The sequence below is a fragment of the Heptranchias perlo genome, chromosome 5 (genome assembly GCF_035084215.1).
Source record: "Heptranchias perlo isolate sHepPer1 chromosome 5, sHepPer1.hap1, whole genome shotgun sequence".
In the NCBI taxonomy this organism is placed as follows: domain Eukaryota; kingdom Metazoa; phylum Chordata; class Chondrichthyes; order Hexanchiformes; family Hexanchidae; genus Heptranchias; species Heptranchias perlo.
In genome coordinates, this window is record NC_090329.1 from 43,098,705 (window position 1) to 43,119,686 (window position 20,982).

The 20,982-nt window shown below is 43.6% G+C and overlaps 1 protein-coding gene across 2 annotated transcripts in view; it reads right to left on the minus strand.

The window, feature by feature from the left end:
* Positions 1-20,982, minus strand: part of nbas (NBAS subunit of NRZ tethering complex) — a 293,872-nt gene that overhangs the window by 12,273 nt on the left and 260,617 nt on the right. The window contains exons 49-51 of one of the 2 annotated variants that reach the window (XM_067984290.1): positions 20,843-20,982; positions 7,533-7,677; positions 688-816 (exon numbers count right to left, since the gene is read on the minus strand). In XM_067984290.1, coding sequence (XP_067840391.1) covers positions 688-816; positions 7,533-7,677; positions 20,843-20,982 — 414 coding nt within the window. Of the gene's footprint in view, positions 1-687; positions 817-5,271; positions 7,244-7,532; positions 7,678-20,842 lie in introns of those variants that run through there. The other variant, XM_067984291.1, reaches the window with a different exon arrangement.

Below are 20,982 nucleotides of genomic sequence, written 5' to 3' on the forward strand. Positions count from 1 at the left end.
ATAAAAAGGAAAACATCTAGCCAACTCTGTTCAAGTGACAGGCAACCAAGAACAAACTTGCAACCTTCTAATTGGCATCAAGTGCAAAGCCAACTGGATTACCAGAGTTAGCTGCCAGGAAAATAATGTTTTTAAAACCACACAGTTGGACAAATTCATATTTGATACTTAGAAGTATCGCAAAACTAAAATAATAAACCTGAATTCATGTACTGCATTCAACCGTAACACAATGAAAAACAAATTGCAGGATCAATTTACTCACTAAACTTCGCCTAATCTCTGAACCAATCTTGGCTTGCATAATGCATGTTGATATTTATTTTAGAAATCCAATTTTTGCATTCATTATCCAAGAGGACAAAACAATTTTTTTTCCCCCGTAATCATCTTGTTCAACTGTAAAGTTTGGTTATTTAATTTCACCATATCAGTCTGGTTTCCTGTTCAGGTACAAAACCAGGATAAGTTAGGGCAAGTCATCCTTTTTAAATCACAGTTGGATAGACTTGTACATAAAATGTGTGCAAGAACAATTTATTCTTTTTTATATACATATTGTCAGGGAACCCCTTGAGTGATCTGACTCTTAGCATATTAGATAGATTTATCCTTTTTGAAGTTTTAGATAAAATAGCTGGTTCATTACCATGAGATTTAGGAGATTTACAATGGAACTGTTCATACCTGAGTGATAGCTCTTATCCGTTCCATTGCCAGTGTCTGCAGCTCATGGTTACCACTTTCTATTCCAAGCTTCAATGCTGGCAGCAGGATGGATTGGTCCAGGAGCAGAATACAAATCTGTTTCACACACTGTGTAAAAACATATTAGGAGCATTGTAACTAAGTGATATCCAAATTAAGAAGCAACGAAAACAATGTACAGAAGTCCTCACACTAAAATGTTTGAGCCTTTTAATTCTGAACATTATGGCACAGAATTTGCTGTAGCAGATCTAAGAACGGCGCCCGCCGTTAGTTAGACATGCCCTTGCCCGTTTAATTTCCGTGAGATTTTGCGCCGCAAGTAGCTTTTTTAAAAATTCGTTCATGGGATGTGGGTGTCGCTGGCGAGGCCGGCATTTATTGCCCATCCCTAATTGCCCTTGAGAAGGTGGTGGTGAGCCGCCTTCTTGAACCGCTGCAGTCCGTGTGGTGAAGGTTCTCCCACAGTGCTGTTAGGAAGGGAGTTCCAGGATTTTGACCCAGCGACGATGAAGGAACGGCGATATATTTCCAAATCGGGATGGTGTGTGACTTGGAGTAGCTGGATCTGTGAGATGGAAACAGGGCATCTGGGACCTGTGTGAACAGGGCAGGCAACTGTGTATCTCCTTAACTAGATTGAAGGATTGTTAAATGAACAGCACAGAGTCTGAACAAGGAAGTGTAAGTTAGAATAGTGATTTCAATGTCAAATCAGGTACAGAAAGAGAAATAGAGAGGGAATGAAAGATTGGACTAAGAGAGGGGGGGAAAAAAAAAGTCAGAAAGAAAAAGTAATTTTTTTTCCAATTACACAAGAAATAGGAGCAGGAGTAGGCCATACAGCCTCTCGAGCCTGCTCTGCCATTCAATAAGATCATGGCTGATCTTCTACCTCAACTCCACTTTCCCACCCTATCCCCATATCCCTTGATTCCCTTAGTGTCCAAAAATCGAGGCGTTCCCTGACTGGGAGCCAATGTAGGTCAGCGAGCACAGGGGTGATGGGAGAACAGGACTTGGTGAGAGTTAGGATACGGGCAGCAGAGTTTTGGATGAGCTCAAGTTTATGGAGGGTGGAAGATGGGAGGCCAGCCAGGAGAGTATTGGAATAGTCCAATCCAGAGGTATCAAAGGTATGGATGAGGGTTTCAGCAGCAGATGAGCTGAGGCAGGGGCGGAGACAGGCGATGTTACGGAGGTGTAGGAAGGTGATCTTGGTGATGAAGCTGCTATGTGGTTGGAAGCTCAATTCAGGGTCAAATAGGACGCCAAGGTTGCGAACGGTCTGGTTCAGCCTCAGACAGTGGCCTGGGAGAGGGATGGAGTCAGTGGCTAGGGAATGGAATTTGCAGCGGAGACCAAAGACAATGGCTTTGGACTTCCCAATATTTGGATGGAGGAAATTTTTGCTCATCTAGTACTGGATGTCGGACTAACAATGTGACAAATAAGAGACAGTGGAGGCGTCGTGGGAGGTGGTGGTGAGGTAGAGCTGGGTGTCGTCAGCGTACATGCGGAATCTGACGTCGTGTTTTCAGATGATGTCACTGAGGGGCAGCATGTAGACGAGAAATAGGAAGGGACCAAGGATAGATCCTTGGGGGACTCCAGAGGTAACAATGCGCAAGCGGGAAGAGAAGCCATTGCAGGTAATACACTGGCTAAGACCAGACAGATAAGAATGGAACCAGGCGAACATAATTCCACCCAGCTGGACGATGGAGGAGAGGAATTGGAGCAGAATGGTGTGGTGAACCGTGTCAAAGACAGGTCGAGAAGGATGAGGAGGTAAAGTTTACCATTGTCAGAGTCACATAGGGTGTCATTTGTGACTTTGATAAGGGCCGTTTCAGTACTGATGCGGGGGCGAAACCTGATTGGATGGATTCAAACATGGAGTTGCGGGAAAGATGGGCACAGATTTGGAAGGTGATAACATGTTCAAGGACTTTAGCAAGGAAAGGGAGGTTGGAGATGGGGCAGTAGTTTGCAAGGACAGAGGAGTCAAGGGTAGGTCTTTTGAGGAGGGATGTGATGAGGGGACAGTACGTGAGGAGAGGGAACCGTTAACAATATCAGCTAACATGGGGGGGGGGCCAGGAAGGGAAGTTGGGTGGTCAGCAGTTTTGTGGGAATAGGGTCAAAGGAGCAGGAGGTGGGTCTCGTGGACAAGGTGAGCTCGGAGAGAGCATGTGGGCAGGAGAGAAATTAGAGAAAGATGCAAGTTCAGGGCTAGGGCAGGGGAGAACCTTAGGGGAAGTTTGGCTTGGTGGGCTAGGGGAAGGGAGGGAAGCAGCAGAAGCAGCTGAACAGATGGTCTCAATCTTAGTGACAAGGAGGTCCACAAGGTGTGGGTGGAGGGGGCAGGGGAAAGGGGCTTAAAAAGACAGTTTGTAGTCTCGAAGAGAAGCCAGGGTTATCTTTGCATTCCAGGATGATCTTGGAATAGTGAGCAGTTTTGGAAGAGGAGAGCAGGACCGGATAGTGCTTTATGTGGTCTAGCCAGATCTGGCATTGAATGACTAAACCAGTTGTCTGCCATAAGTTCAAGTCTGCGTCCCTTGGATTTAAGGGAGTGGAGATGAGGGCCATACCAGGGGAACAACCAGGGTGAAAGAGAGTAACGGTTTTAATGGGGACAAGGGCATCGAAGGTGGAGGTGAGGGTGTGATTGAGCAGATCGGTAGCTGCAGAAATGTTGTGGTGAATGGAAGGCCAAAGGTTAGACAATTGGGAATTTGAAAGTGCAACTGTAAGTGACTTGTTGGAAAGCTTTTCTCAGAGGCGGACACAGAGGAAGTGGGGTTGGGAGGGGGAAGGGGGATGTCAGTGGAGAGGGGATCAGAGATAGCCTTATCCGTGATTGATATGATGGGAGTAGAGAGGCCACATGAGATGGCAAGGTGGAGAGGGTAGCGTGAATAGGGTAAGGGAGTTTATATGGAGGGAGAGATTAAGGGAGGATAGGAGGGCAGTGAACTCAGAGGATAGAGGGCATGATGAGTTGAGATGGAGGTTGAAATCACCAAGGATGAGAAGTCGCTCGGTACAGAGGCTGAGGGAGGAAAGCACCGAAGATATCTTGGTGAAAAACTTGGCGTGGTACTTGGGTGGGCGGTAGAGAATGAGGATTTTAAAGGAGAGGAGAAAGGGGTGAAATAAGATGAGATGCTCAAAGGAAGAGAAGGTGCCAGAGTAGTAGGGGGACAGACCAAAGTGTGATTTGGTGATAAGGCCACACCGCCACTGCAGCGGTCTGGGCGGGGCAAACGGTGGAAGGTATAGCCAGGCGGGGAGGGTTCATTAAGCGGGAAGGTATCATCATCCGTCAGCCAGGTTTCCGTCAAGGCCATGGTGTATATGCAATCATTCACAATAAGCTCATGGATGGCAAGGGCCTTCTTCACAAGTGAACGGGCATTCTGGAGGGAGATGCAGAGAGGGATAGTGATAGCTGATCTGTTGGCAGAGTCCACAGGGTAAGCTCTGCGAGGGGTGAGTGGGATGGGAAGGAGATTGGCAAGATTACCCCCCAGCAGACGTGCTGGGCAGGAAAGTCAGTGAGAGAGTAGGATGGGGCAGTTGGGGTTGCTGCTCACAAGGATGCAGCAATGAGTGCCTCGATAAGCTTTTTGGAGGATGCCAAGAAAGGCACAGAGGGAAGCTGTAGGCTTATCAAAGAGGGAATCAAGCCTGGGACGGTGGTAGGAGAGTAGGAAGGTCGAGGAGTGCTGAAGGGTTGGGGTACGGATTTGATGGGGGGGGGGGGGGGGTAGCAGAGTACCTGAGAGGGGAGAAATGAAAGGAGGCATGATGACAGGAGAGGGGGGCCTTGGAGGGGTAAAAAGAAAAGAAAAAAGGAGAAAAGAGGGGAAATAGAAGTGATGGGCTCGGGTCCGGAGCGGCAGCTAAAACGTGCACGTGAATGGACACAGTGAAACTCAAGTTACATAGGTGTGGTCACATAGCAAGATATGTCCGGGTAATAAACAGGGAATAGAGAGGAGACAATAGGAGGGAGTCCAAGGTAGGAAGCAAAGTAGAGGGGAGCCAGGGCTTGAGAAGGGAGTTCCAGTAAATTAAGGCTGAAGCCTCTGCCAATAAAGGTGGAGCAAGGGGGAGGGAAGGGCTGCACAGGAGGCCAAAGTCAGAGCACTGGAGGGTGTAGGATGGGGGAGGGAAATAAGAATAAAAGTGGCTTTAGAGGTAGGATGGGTTGAGGACATGGAAAAACTTGTAGACCAGCACGAGGATTTTAAATGTAATTTATTGGGGGATGGGGAGCCGACGTCGGTCACTAAGGAATAGGATATGGGCGACTGGTGCCTGGTCCGGGACAGGGACAGGGTGTGAGCAGCAGAGTTTTGGATAATTTAAAGGTTGCGTGCAGCCTTTTACCGCCTGTGTGAGTAGCAAGAAAAGGAGACGATGTTGGGGGTTGAAAACAGTGGCTTGTTTTTCTGATAAAAATAGTACGTAGGGGGATGGCAAAAGCAATAACAGAATCTTAACTACTGTTTATAAATTGTTACTACTTTGAGAATTCCTTTAATATATGATACGTGCAATGTGACTAAGTAGCCATTGGAACAGTATAAATAAATGTTATAGATAAAAAAAGCATTTGAATTTGAGAAATTCATACCAGTTCTTTTATCGCGATTTCCATGTATCCGGTAATAGTATATTTCATTCATTTCACATATACGTTATAGTATTTTAATATTTACTTCTTCATATAAATGTGCAGGAACAAATAAGTTCATGAAAATAGCATATTTTCTACATAATACGTCTTCTACATTAGAAAACATATTACCATCTATAGGAAATCTCAAGTGAACATCGAAAACAAAACTGCAGCAGTTAATGCCTCTTCTGAGGGTTTAATCATATCTGGACCTCTTGCTGATGCCTTAGAAATGCAGCCCTGATTTCTGGATTAGCTCTTTAGAGAAGATGTATTTAAGATGAGAAAACAACTGAGACTGAAGGTTTTGTGGTGAAGCTTTCAACAATTATTTATGCTTTTATTCTGAGGCTTTTACTATATTTCTAATGCTTTCCTTGAGCCACTGTATTTGATGCTTTAGCTGCTGAAAGCTGTAGTGCGTGTATTCCAAGCAAGAAGAATAAATGATAAATTGAGAGTTTCCTGGATTTAGATACTACTTTCTTTCTTTCTCTAACATGCACAGGACAATTTCCACAACAAGATGATTCTTTGGGCTATTGCAGAACCACTTCTTGACCTATACATATATGAATCTGATCATACAGGAGATAGATGCCATTCCCAAAGGCTGGGTGTGAAAACATACTGTTTCTTACACTGGGAATTTCCTCAGGGCTTCTCTCGCTCCACCCATAACTTTGGTGGAAACCCTGTTTACACGCGTGGTGGGGGTGAAGTCCCAAGGAAATTCACCCCCTTAGTCTTGATTTTCAGCATCCCTGTTGATCAACTGGCAACAGGATGGGCTGAGAGCTGAGCAATGAAATAAATTGTTTCAGTGTTCTGTCTCAAACACAACAAAACAGCGACCTGATTTGTCAATGGTAAGCTTTAAATTTTATTTTAATAATTAAATGTAGGCTGGCAGGTGGGAAGATTGGGGATTCCCCATTGGCTTAGCTAAGGCGGTGAGTAGCTGAACCATACAAGTCAGGAAGGATCCAGGTTTAATACCCAGCCTGCCAAAGTTAGATGATCTCAGCAGAGACAGTGGTAAATAAACTACATTTGGAGTCAGCTCCATTAAGTTTGCAGGGGTTGGGAAGAAAGGGTTATAATAACTAATTGTCCAGGGTACCTCCCACCTCATCTCTGTTCAGTGATCTATACTGGAAGCGCACATCTGTAGACATCTTATGACCCAACAGGAAGAGGTAAGCAGCCATCTCCACCTGAAGAGCTGCTCAGTAAGCATCCAACTGAGCTAGATATTAGCACTTACTGTACACAGCACAAAAGAGGAAGCACTGGAGGAAACACACACATTTACTACACATCAATCACTTTTAAGTAATAAATTATTTGAGTTGCATTTCCACTTTGTGCAGAATTCATTGTACTGGTGAAAATTCCTGACGCAAGACATGAATAGATGGGCATGAATAGTAGATGAGGTAAAGTAGATGGCAGTGGTGGGCATAGTGCTTGATGGGCCGTTCATTGGGAACATTTTTTCAGCAAAGTTTGTACTAGGGTGACTGTGATTGAAATTGCTTTCTATGCGGCATTTTGGATTTGTCTTCCTTGCTACAGCTCTAGCACAACAGGCAACTTTTCAGCCTTGGGCTCATTGCCAGCAGCCTCTTCCACTGCTGCATGATGATTCCACTTCCGATGGCAAAATTATACAGCATGTTGCATACCAGTAACATTTTGGAGATTTCTGTGGAGCTGTACAATAGGACAAGCCAAGACCTATGAAGGCATGTGATTATATTATATATTTTACTTCAGCCGCAGTTGTGGGTTTCAGACCGGTGTCAGGAGCCCCAGCTCAAGAGTGGATAAATGCACCACCTAGCATCATAAAAGACAAGGGAGATTACAAGTTCAATCCCCAATCTGTTCTAAGTGAACTGATCTTAGGTAGCAATATACTATATTGGAACACATAAATTCAATTTTTACAGGAATATAAAACTCATGACTTTAATATGAATGCAATGTCACTAGTTTGTTGCGGTTAGATTACTAACAGCAAATCTGTGGGATTTGTACTTACAGAGCTGTCTTTTCACTATACCCTTTAACACAATCGGTACAGATTAAACTTAATTACAACTATGAAAGAAGATTCTAAAATTACCCGAAATGGTAGTTTGTGCTTTGTCACGTAAAGAGAGCGGCAGATGGCAAGTATTTCATTTCCAGTGGTACCTTTCTGTTCGGGGGCACACTTTGCCAGCATGGCAGTAACAAGCTTAATCCAGGTATTATCCTTCTCACTTGACCTGTAAAGGTGAAGTTGTTTTAATTAGGAAGGTAAGCTTCAGGCATATTCCAGCAATGTACATCATATCCACACTTTTTGTCTACTACAGTACTGCTTTATTTCCATTCACAGATACAACTAGATTCCATAGTTTATATTAAAGTTAGGATGGAGTTTTGAGGGGGAGGGTCCACTTACCCTCACTGTAACTGTGAAAAATAGTCATTTCCACCTCCTTAATATTGCCCGCATCCACTCCTGCCTCAGTCCATCTGCTGCTGAAACCATCATCGCTGCTTTTGTTACCTCTAGACTCGGCTATTCCAATGCTCTCCTGGTTGGCCTCCCACTTTGCACCCTCCATAAACTTGAGCTAATCCAAAGCTCTGCTGCCTGTATCCTAACTCTCACCAAGTCCCGGTCACCCATCATCCCTGTGCTCACTGACCTACATTGGCTCCCGGTCTACCAACACTTCGATTTTAAAATTCTCATCCTCATGTTCAAATCCCTCCACAACTTTGCCCTATCTCTGTAACCTCTTCCAGCCTACAATCCTCCAAGAACTCTGCATTCTTCCAATTCTGGACTCTTGTGCATCTCCGATTTCCTTTGCCCCTCCAATGGCGGCCGTGTCTTCAGCTGTCTAGGTTCTGGAATTCCCTCCCTAAACCTGTTCACCTCTCTCTCCTCCTTTAAGATGCTCCTTAAAACCTACCGTCACCTAATATCTCCATTCGTGGCTCGGTGTCAAATTTTGTTTGATATCGCTCCTGTGAAGCACCTTGGGATGTTTTACTATGTTAAAGGCGTTATATAAATGCATGTTGTTGTTGTTGTTGTGCTGGTTGTAGGATGGAAGGAAGAACTTGCTTTCATACAGTGCCTTTCATTGACCTTGGATGACCCAAAGCCCTTCAAAGCCAATGAAGTACTTTTGAAGTGTAGTCACTGTTGTAATGTAGGGAACAATACATGCTGTATAGTTTTAAAAGGTTCAAGCAAATTGGATGCCATCGGATACTGGGTTTCCAAACTACAGGCAGGCTGCCAAAACCTCAATTCCTGCCAGACTTTTTTTTTTAAATGCAAGCTGATTGGGGACAACGTCTTTTAAACAATTATACATGCATTTCGTAACCAGCACTGAGTTTTTTTTGGGAATCTGTCCTCCCAAAACACAGTCCATTGTTTTATGATTTCCTGGGATTGATGTGGCCACTTATCAACTCATCAGCCTCATCAGTTTAGTCTGATCTGCCTGACGAAGAATTTCCTACAATGGCGACTTAGACTGTAAATTTAGCCACCTAGCATACCAACCTTGCCGTTGATAATTTCCTCCATATTTTCCTGCATTAGAATATGGCGCAGTGAGGTTGGCCGTCGATCAGCAACAGTGTGGCCATTCTTCCCGGCAATTCCACGAATACATCAACTGGGTGGCAATTTTAAGTTTTAAAATCGTCTTTTAAAGTGAATCCAAAGTGCTACGCCCACCAGGCCGATCTCCTCTTGGTGGAATCGATCGGCCTGCTTCTGTTTAACAGCACGTTATGAATTTGGTACGGAGATTCCACGGGTGTGTCGAGCCTGTTCTTTAGCCTTAGGCTGGCCCATGTTTAATCGTTTGAGCAATTTAACAAAAAATCTGTTAGCTATAAAACACGCCACTGCCAGGCCACCAGCACCATTGTTTTTAAGCCCAAGTGGCAGTGGCTTGAAAAATGGTGAGAATCCAGCAAAATGGCGGTCGCCATTGTTTTCAGTAGGTGGGGGTGGGGGGAGCAGAGCCATGAAAATGAGCATCCAACTGTTATCGACACAGGGTAACGGCGGAGTGGCGCAAAAGTTGCAGGAACATGGAGCACCATATGCGTAAATCTTACTCCATAACTTCCTCTTTCTTTTGCGCTGTTCAAGGGTCCCGACGATGTAGATGCGCCATTAAGTTTCCAAGAAAATCTGGGTCAATATTTCAAAATGCATCCACAATGAGAAAGCATTTTGTTTAGCGAAGAGCAAGAGAAGGCTTATTTTTTTCATCCTAGGAAACCTTAAGAAAAGCTGGAAGAATTTTTTCTGGACTGCTTATTTTTATCGTGAGAAAGACTGAAGCATGAAAAGGGTAAATTAACTCATGTGGATTGTTTCTAGATCTCTTACGTAGAACTACTATGCTATGTAGTTTATCCCCAACATCTTTGCTTCCTTAAATTCAATCAGTAGTTTTAGCCTATACCATATGTGTAGCTTGTGATATTTTCTGGCTATTAGTTTAGCGAAAGATATAGTGAGAATACCACTGAATTCCAGTGTGCAGTGTTACTGCTAAATAAGAACATAAGACACAGGAGCAGGAGTAGACCATACGGCCTTTAGAGCCCGCTCCGCCATTCAATAAGATCATGGCTGATCTTCAACCTCAACTTCACTTTCCTGCCCTATCCCCATATCCCTCGATTCCCTTAGTGTCCAAATATCCATCAATCGCAGTCTTGAATATACTCAACAACTGAGCAGCCACAGCCCTCTTGGTTAGAGAATTCCAAAGACTCACAAGCCACTTGATTGAAGAAATTTTTCCTCGTCTCGGTCCTAAATGGCTGACCCCTTATCTTGAGACTATGACCCCTAGTTCTAGACTCTCCAGCCAGGGGAAACAGCATCTAACCTGTCAAGCCCTCTAAGAATTTTCTATGTTTCAGTGAGATCACCTCTCATTCTTCTAAACTCCAGAGAACATAGGCCCATTCTACTCAATTTCTTTCTACAGGACAACCCTCTTATCCCAGGAATCAATCTAGTGAACCTTCGTTGCACCACCTCTAAGGCAAGTATATCCTTCCTTAGGTAAGGAGACCAAAATTGTACACAGTACTCCAGGTGTTGTCTCACCAGAGCCCTATATACTTGCAGCAAGACCTCCTTACTCTTATACCCCAACCCCCTTGCAATAAAGGCTAACATACCATTTGCCTTCCTAATTACTTGCTGTACCTACATGTGTACAAGGACACTCAAATTCCTCTCGTAGTCTCCCACCTTTTAAAAAATATTCTGTTTTTCTATTCTTCCTACCAAAGTGGATAATTTCACATTTCCCCACATTACAGTCCATCTGCCACCTTCTCGCTCACTCATTTAACCGTCTATATCCCTTTGCATCCCCCTCACAGCTTACTTTCCCACCTAGCTTTGTATCGTCAGCAAACGTGGATACATTACAATTGGTCCCCTCATCTAAGTCATTGATATGTATTGTAAACAGCTGAGGCCCAAGCACTGATCGTAGTGGCACCCCACTAGTTATAACCTGCCAATCCGAAAATGACCCGTTTATTCCTACTCTCTGTTTTCTGTCCATTAACCAATCCACAATCCATGCTAATATATTACCCCCAATCCCATGAGTCCTAATCTTATGAAACACCTCTTGTGTGGCATCTTATCGAATGCCTTTTGAAAATCCAAACATATCACATCCACTGGTTCCCCCTTATCTACCCTGTTAGTTACACCCTCAACAAATTCTAATAGATTTGTCAAACACGATTTCCCTTTCATAAAACTGTGCCTAATCATATTATGATTTTCCAAGTGCCCTGTTACTACATTCTTAATAATAGATTCTAGCATTTTCCCTGCTACTGATGTCAGGCTAACAGGCCTATAGTTCCCTGTTTTTTCTCTCCCTCCTTTCTTGAACAGCAGGGTTACATTTGGAAACGTCCAATCAATACAAACAATAGGTTACATTTGCAAATTTCCAATCAATACAAACAATAGGGTCATTGTTGCAACCGAAGACGTATACTACATGATTACTAGGGGCAAGGCCTGCTTGCAGGTAGCTTGGTGCAACTATCAGAATAGAAACCATTTATAAACTGAACTAAAACAGTAAATGAATGCTTTTCTCCCCCTTTGCCTTTGTCATTGTCTGGTAAAGAAGTAAGTGCTTCTAATGCATGTGGCCATGAGTCACAGGGAATAAAGAACTAACTTGCACATGAGTTGAAGTGTGCAAGTACTGATTCTACATGCTGTGTATTCTCCTTGCAAACCAATTATCAAAAATGTCAGGCCTTATGATTTGGTAGAAAAATGTTATGTTGCATACAAATTATTCCCAGTTTGATCAACTTGACAGCAAAAGTTTTGTATTTGTGCTCTCTACAGCTACAATTATGAGGCTAAAAAAAAAATATACCTTTTAAAATTAAATTTGAGAAGACCATACTGCCCTCAACATAAGTCAATTTGCAGCTGTTCCGATTGACCATGAGTGTACTTTTATCCCTGAAAAAATCATGCTCATTTAAATCAGATTTCTTTAACCATCCAGAGTTGATCTTGGTTTTACTTGTGTTACAAAGGGAATTCATTTTATCCTACCCATTGGGAAATGCATGGTAAGTATTTATTACAAATTTAGGCAGTAGTGGGTAAAACAATTGCACTGGAATCTCGAATGCAGTATCTCATTAATAATATAAATCTCAAGAGAAATGTAAAAGAATTGTAAAATTATTTAGTGTCAAGAGTAATACGTTGTTTTACGGAAGGATGCTCTGGATCAATATGGAGAACTTGGAAGCATGAGATGGGTGTATTTTAAATTTGTGTGTAATGCTCAGCATCTTTCAGTTTACCATAATGTTATAAAATAGCCAAAGGTAACATTAATAGAAAAAAATCCAATGTTTATAGTTTCCCATATTTACAGTGTCAGGATTTTCTCAGAAACCATATTAACAAACTGTCCCAACTTGATAACCTGCTCAACATCCAGTCTATTACCACCAAAAGTAATCACCTCTTTCTTGCACCAGAAATAGTTACACTCTTTATTTGCAAGAATAAGGGTTACTACCATTTATCTCCAGTTAGTGCCTGCTTAAAACTGGAACAGAAAACACTGGAAATGCACAGCAGGTTGACTTGTCTCTACCTGAAAGGTTAATCTGCCTTTTCTCATTTCCGCTGCTGACTTGAACATTATCAGCATTTTCTGTTTTAATTTTATTTCAGAATTCCAGCATTCAGTTTTCCAAAGCTCTGCTCAAAATCTGGCCTGACATTGCCATACTCACAGAATCATACCTTTCAGCCAATGTCCCAGACTCTTCCATCACCATCCCTGTCCCACCGGCAGGACAAACCCACCAGAGGTGGCGGCAGTGATATACAGTTAGGAGGGAATGGCCCTGGGAGTCCTCAACATTGACTCCAGTCCCCATGAAATCTCATGGCATCAGATCAAACATGGTCAAGGAAACCTTCTGCTGATTACCACCTACCGCCCTCTCTCAGCTGATAAATTAGTCTTCCTCCATGTTGAGCACCACTTGGAGGAAGAACTGAGGGTCGTAAGGGCACAGAATGTACTCTGGATGGGGGACTTCAATGTCCATCACCAAAAGTGGCTTGGTAGCACCACCACTGACCAAGCTGGCCGAGTCCTGAAGGACATAGCTGCTAGACTGGGCCTGCGGCAGGTGGTGAGCAAACGAACACGAGGGAAAAACCTACTTGACCTCGTCCTGACCAATCTACCTGTCGACGATGCATCCGTCCATGACAGTATTGGTAGGAGTGACCACCGCACAGTCCTCGTGGAGACAAAGTCCCATCTTCACACCGAGGACACCATCCAACGTGTTGTGTGGCACGACCACCGTGCTAAATGGGATAGATTCAGAACAGATCTAGCAGCTCAAAACTGGGCATCCACAAGGTGCTGTGGGCCATCAGCAGCAGCAGAATTGTATTCCAGCACAATCTGTAACCTCATGGCCCGGCATATTCCTAACTCTACCATTACCAACAAACAAGTGGATTAACCCTGGTTCAATGAGGAGTATAGAAGAGCATGCCAGGAGCAGCACCAGGCGTACCTAAAAATGAGGTGCCAACCTGGTGAAGCTACAACACAGGACTACATGCATGCTAAACAGCAGATGCAACATGCTATAGACAGAGCTAAGCGATTCCACAACCACCGGATCAGATCAAAGCTCTGCAGTCCTGCCACATCCAGTCGTGAATGGTGGTGGACAATTAAACAACTAACGGGAGGAGGAGGCTCTGTAAACGTCCCCATCCTTAATGATGGCAGAGTCCAGCACCTGGGTGCAAAAGACAAGGCTGAAGCGTTTGCGACCATCTTCAGCCAGAAGTGCCGAGTGGATGATCCATCTCGGCCTCCTCCCGATATCCCCACCATCACAGAAGCCAGTCTTCAGCCAATTCGATTCACTCCACATGGTATCAAGAAATGGCTGAGTGCACTGGATACAACAAAGGCTACGGGCCCCGACACTATCCCGGCTGTAGTGATGAAGACTTGTGCTCCAGAACGAGCAGCACTTCTAGCCAAACTGTTCCAGTACAGCTACAACACCGCGCATCTACCTGACAATGAGGAAAATTGCCCAGGTATGTCCTGTCCACAAAAAGCAGGAAAATATAATCCAGCCAATTACCGCCCTATCAGTCTACTCTCAATCATCAGCAAAATGATGGAAGATGTCGTCGACAGTGCTATCAAGCGGCACTTACCCAATAACCTGCTCACCGATGCTCAGTTTGGGTTCCGCCAGGACCACTCGGCTCCGGACCTCATTACAGCCTTGGTCCAAACATGGACTAAAGAGCTGAATTCCAGAGTTGAGGTGAGAGTGACTGCCCTTGACATCAAGGCAGCATTTGACCGAGTGTGGCACCAAGGAGCCTTAGTAAAATTGAAGTCAATGGGAATCAGGAGGAAAACTCTCCAGTGGCGGGAGTCACACCGAGCACAAAGGAAGATGGAGTGAGTGTTGGAGGCCAATCATCTCAGCCCCAGGACATTGCTGCAGGAGTTCCTCAGGGCAGTGTCCTGGGCCCAACCATCTTCAGCTGCTTCATCAATGACCTTCCCTCCATCATAAGGTCAGAAATGGGGATGTTCGCTGATGATTGCACAGTGTTCAGTTCCTTTCGCAACCCCTCAGATAATGAAGCAGTCCTTGCCCGCATGCAGTAAGGTCTGGACAACATCCAGGCTTGGGCTGATAAGTGGCAAGTAAAATTCGTGCCAGACAATGACCATCTCCAACAAGAGAGAATCTAACCACATCCCCTTGACATTCAACGGCATTACCATCACCGAAACCCCCATCATCAACATCCTAGGAGTCGCCATTGACCAGAAACTTAACTGGGCCAGCCACATAAATACTGTGGCTACAAGAGCAGGTCAGAGGCTGGTTATTCTGCAGCGAGTGACTCACCTCCTGACTCCCCAGAGACTTTCCACTATCTACAAGGCACAAGTCAGGAATGCGATGGAATACGTTCCACTTGCCTGTAGGAGTGCAGCTCCAACAACACTCAAGAAGCTCGACACTATCCAGGACAAAGTAGCCCGTTTGATTGGGATCCCATCCACTACCCAAAACGTTCACTCCCTTCACCATCGGCACACCGTGGCTGTAGTGTGTACCATCTAGGATGCACTGCAGCAACTTGTGAAGGCTTCATCAACAGCACATCCCAAATCCGCGACCTCTACCACCTAGAAGGACAATGGCAGCAGGCACATGGGAACAACACCACCTGCACATTCCCCTGCAAGTCACACACCATCCTGACTTGGAAATATATCGCCGTTCCTTCAACGTCGCTGGGTCAAAATCCTGGAACTCCCTCCCTAACAGCACTGTGGGAGAACCTTCACCACACGGACTGCAGTGGTTCAAGAAGCCGGTTCACTACCACCTTCTCAAGGGCAATTAGGGATGGGCAATAAATGCTGGCCTTTCCAGCAACGCCTATATCCCATGAACGAATAAAAAAGTTAAAAATAGCAAAATTATCTCAGTAAGAACTCTATTTTAGCTGCTCTGCAGCCAGTGCTATTGTTGTTGTGGAAATTAAATTAAGCCAAGTCAAGGGGTTCTTGAAATAATTTATCTATCTTCTCTCTCTGAAATCTGAAGGAAATATGAGGTTCAGACATGTATAATCTTAATCTCCAAACTAGATAGCATTTACTTTCATTATCTAACAGTGATACATAACATTTCAACCTGAGGCCTTTTAGGAAAAACCTTTTTTGATATCATCCTCAATCAAACTTCTCCACCTTTGATTGTATGCAGGCTGATTTCATTGAGGAAAAGGGGTAAAATAGATGGATATTTCTCATGCCTCCCTAGAGCGTGGGAGAAAGACAGAGCGTGGGATAATGTTGCTTTTCTTAGATGAATGAGCTACGGTGTGCACAAAAGACTTCCTCATCCTGTTTAACGCTGTGTTCTTGTTAAAACATTCACTGTTGCACTTTCACTTGCCCATAATTTCCATGTACGCATGATAGCTGCTGACAATGCCAACCAATCATTCATTGTAGTCACCTGCCAGTTAGAGTTTACGATTTGCTGTCAGGCCGTAGAGTTATAAACAGAAAATATTATTGTGATATGGGTTTTTAATTGCTTAAGACAGTACATGCTGAGGCTACGAACAATAGACACAACAGCACTTGGGGAATGGCATGCCAGGGCTTACTAACATGGGAAGGGGAGTCAAGTTCAGCAGCATGGAAGAAGGGTCTTAGAGTGGTCGTGGGGTTTGGCAAGTCTTATGGTCAGCGACCTTTGGATGCAGAAGCACAGGGAGGTGGGGATCCAATGTTTTAACAGCACTGCAGAGAAGAAACCCTGTGTTGAATAAACTGGGGGTGTCGACTGCTAGGGTTTAGTACCAATGAAGGGGTGATCGTCTGATTGGACAGCACTACGATGGGTTCCTGGGGTTTTCCTGCACTGGGGAGGAACTCCTGGGATTTGAGATCATTACGGGAGGAGAGATCCTGTGGTTTAGCAGCGCTGCAGAGGGGGAAATCCGGGACTAAGTGAACTGGAGGATGCAATGTGGAGTTTTCTTCAATGGGAGATTCCTGAGTCTGTCAGCACCGAGGTGAGGGTGGAAGATCCCGAGTCTGGCAACATTGGCAAGATTCAGGAAGTAGTTTTAGTGTAATATATTTTTGCTCAAAAAGCTTGCCTTTCCCACTATAGCCAGATAGAAATAACAATAAATTATAAATGCTGGAAATCTGAACTATAAACATAAAATGTTGGAAACAAGCAGCCAGCATGTCAGAATCATCTGTAAAGAGAAAAGACAGCTTAACGTTTCAGGTGTAGACCTTCATTAGAACTAGAAACTTGAAAATAAATGAACTATTTAATGGAATTGAATAAAACAAAAAAGGGAACGAGGAAGGGAGGTGCCTAGATCTTTCTGAAAAGCTCCAATAAATTTGAAATCTGGTGAATGATATATGAAAACAATCTCCATGAGGCAATTAAAAGGCATTAAAGGAACAAAAAGGCATGAGAATAGCTGAGTATATCAGTGAAAAGACACAGGAAGGAAAAAAGGGGGGAAAAAAACTGTAAATGGAGGAAATCTGGAATAAACAAAAACACCATAGACATTCGCAGTTGCATAGGAACACAGGAAGATAGCAATAGGAGTAGGCCATTTAGCCCCTCGAGCCTGTTCCACCATTCAATAAGATCATGGCTGATCTGTGACCTAACTCCATATACCTGCTGTAGCCCCATATCCCTTAATACCCTTGGTTAACAAAATCTATCAATCTCAGATTTGAGCTAGCTTCCAAACTTCTACCACCCTTTGCGTGTGGAAGTGTTTTCTAACTTCACTCCTGAAAGTCCTGACTCTAATTTTTAGGCTACGTCCCCTAGTTCCAGACTCCCCAACCAGCAGAAATAGTTTCTCTCTGTCTACCCTATCAGTTCCCCTTAATATCTTGAAAACTTCAATCAAATCACCCCTTAATCTTCTAATTTCCAGAGAACTCAACCGGGGATTGTGTAATCTTTCCTCGCAATTTAATCCTTGGAGTCCAGGTATTATTCCAGTAAATCTACACTGCACTCCCTCCAAGGCCAATATATCTTTCCTAAGGGGTGCCCAGAACTGAACACAGTACTCCAGGTGTGGTCTAACCAGGGCTTTGTATAGCTGTAGCATAACTTCTACCCCCTTGTATTCTAGTCCTCTGGATACAAAGGCCAGCATTCCATTAACCTTTTTGATTATTTTCTGTACCTGTCCATGACATTTTAATGATCTATGTATATGGATCCCACAGTCTCTTTGGACATCCACTGTTTCGAAGTTTTCACCATTAGAAAGTACTCTGATCTATCCTTTTTAGGTCCAAAGTGGATGACCTCATACTTGCCGACAATGAAATTCATTTGCCACAGTTTTGCACATTCACTTAATCTATTAATATCGCTCTGTAATTTTATGCTTCCATCTACACTGCTTACAATGCTGCCTATCTTTGTGTCATTGGCAAACTTGGGTATGTGGCTCTCTATCCCATCATCTAAGTCGTTAATAAGTAGAGTGAATAGTTGAGGCCCTAACACAGATCCCTGTGGGACATCACTAGTCACATCCTGTCAATTTGAGTACCTGCCCATTATCCCTACTCTCTGTCTCCTGCCGCTCAGTCAATTTCCTAACCAGGTCAATAATTTGCCCTCAATTCCATGAGCTTCTACTTTAGCTAACAGTCTCTTATGAGGGACTTTATCGAAAGCCTTCTGGAAGTCCATATAAACAACGTCTATAGATACGCCCCTGCCACTACTTTAGTCACCTCTTCAGAAAATTCAATCAGGTTCATGAGGCGTGACCTACCCGTTACAAATCCATGCTGGCTCTCTCTGATCAGCTGAAATTTTTCAAGGTGTTCTATAATTCCCCGGTTTCCCTCCCTCACCTTTCTTAAATAGGAGAGTGACATGTCCAATTTTCCAATCGAAAGGAACAGTTCCTGAATCAAGAGAACTTAATGTTTCTGTGAACAATGATTGGTTTAGAATTCTAGCTATAAGCAAAGCACAGGTGTTAATCAAACTTTGTCTCTGTGATCCTCTCTGGGATGTACAATTATTTCCCCTCAAACTATAGTAATGAAACCTGTTGAAACTCATCTAAAGCTCCTTTTCAAATTATTTAGAAACACAATAATCCCTTTATACAGTGAGAAAAGACATTTGCACTGAGAAATCTAAATACATTTTCTGCAAACATTCTTTCTTAATTTTAAGTATCTTTCTGTAAACAGTAATATTTTCAAATTATAAACAAAGCACAAGCGTTTTTAATCACATTGTTACAAGTTTTCGGTCTGCTTGCAACAATCCTATGCCCAAACTAGGTATGTCATCACAACTACCGATCCTCCCGGACCCTAGAAATTCACCAACTGTGTCGACACTTGCCGAGTAGATCTGACCCTGTGTGCCAACTCCAGTTCCACATATTGTGCAGCGGGTTGCACCGGCACCATCTGATACATCCCGAATTGCCTGTCGGGTCTTTGCAGCCGGTCCATTGAGCACCCCTAGCTTCATCTTGTACTGGTAGCTGGTTGCTGCGCCCAGGATCCATCACAGGCTGCCGCTGCTTGTCCATCTGCCATTGAGCTGAGGCAGCCACGCCCAATGAATGGCTCATCCTGCCCCCAGCTGGATGGTGTCTCTCCCTTGAACAGGTAAGATGCAGAAGGCTATCTCATCCTGCAGGAGGTGTGGTGCAGACCTACTTCACAGACAACCTGTGTCCCTGTGTGGTATGGTGCCATTTTAAATTCAGTCTGTGAGGTCAGGGGTGAACATTCTGTCTGCCTTTTCCTAAGCTCTTTTGTCTGGCTGGCTAGCTGCACATCATCCAACCCCCCCCCTTAGCTAGTAGTATCCAAGCCTCCCTAGACTATGAGACTTATAACATCATTTGGCCTGCCACTTGCTGTTGCCTTTACGGACCACATTTCTCTGTCAGTTCAAGAGTATGATGACGCTCTTGCTCCCTCTTGTCAGCCTTATGTTACTCTGCTTCTCCTTCTTGTGGTCTCAAGTTCAGTTGTTCCCTCTCTTCTTGCTGTCTGTGTTGCTCTTGTTCTCGCTCTTCTTCCTGCCTATGTTGCTTAAACTGTAATTGAAACACTCTCCTTTGCCATCTCTTTGGCTGTTAGCCTAGCTAAATAAAGTCTGACTTTTTTTGATTTAGAGGTTTCTTTAAACTTCACCATTCTGATCAGTTCTCCTTTATATTTTAAATGTTTTAAATCACCTTTGTCACTGGTGTAAATCAGCAACCTTGGTAGCTGTCACCAACTGTTACAAGTTTGGAGTTTCTTACCTACTTTAGATATTCTCTGGTAACTCACGTAAGTGGTCTGAGCAGCATATGCTCAAGAGCATGCCCGTGCTGCCCAATATCTAATTAAATGATATTTTTATACCCCGGTATTATGCTAAGATTCCCTTTTGATCTGAGTTCGATATCGTGTCCTCATGTGACTGTCTCCAATTTTTCTTAAGGTGGACTGAAACACGTAGTGAGACAAAGCTAGATATGAATTGTTAAGCTGCTTTATTTTACAGACTGTATATAGTAATAGATGTACTATCAATGATAAAAAGAAAGAGAAATATTTTTTTAAAAATGGAAAAATAACAAAGGTTTTCAGCATATATACCCTGAAGTAAATTTTCATTTTTTTTGCCTCAATTCGTAATTAAATTTTGTTTCACTTTTTAAATTCAGCTGAAATAATTTTCTGCTACTGCAAATATGCCTTTCAAATTTCACCTATAGATTTCTATATGTGTGTCTTGACTGCTGTTAATAAAAACTCAATAAATCAAAGGGTAGTGGAAACTTGGAACTCTCTCCCTCAAGAAGCTGTTGAGGCTAGGTCAATAGAAAATTTAAAAACTGAGATTGATAGATTTTTGTTAGGCAAGGGTAATAGAGGATATGGAACCAAGTTGGGTAAATTAAGTTAAGATACAGATCAGCCATGATCTAACTGAATGGTGGAACAGGCTCGAGGGGCTGAGTGGCCTACTCCTGTTCCCATGTTCCTAAATCATAGAAAAGCAGAATGTACAAATCTAGTCCAAGCTGGAAATTTCCCTGAAATTCAGTATAAGCTTTCCGCAGATAAATGGGGAAAGCTGCATTATTAAATGTTTAATTTATGACCTCAGATATATTTGTGTAGTACATCCTCATTCCCTGGACTCTGCTGCTGTAACAACTGTAGATAACACTGCACTGTCACACACACTGACACTTACATGTCTTCGTTGTTCATGGGCGGCCAAGCCTGAAGAAGCAACACCAAATGCTGAAATTCGGTCCCTTGGTTACTGGAGTCTAGTAGCTCCAAGAAGAGCTGGAAACGTTTTTCTTCATTCTCAACGTCACTTACATTAAC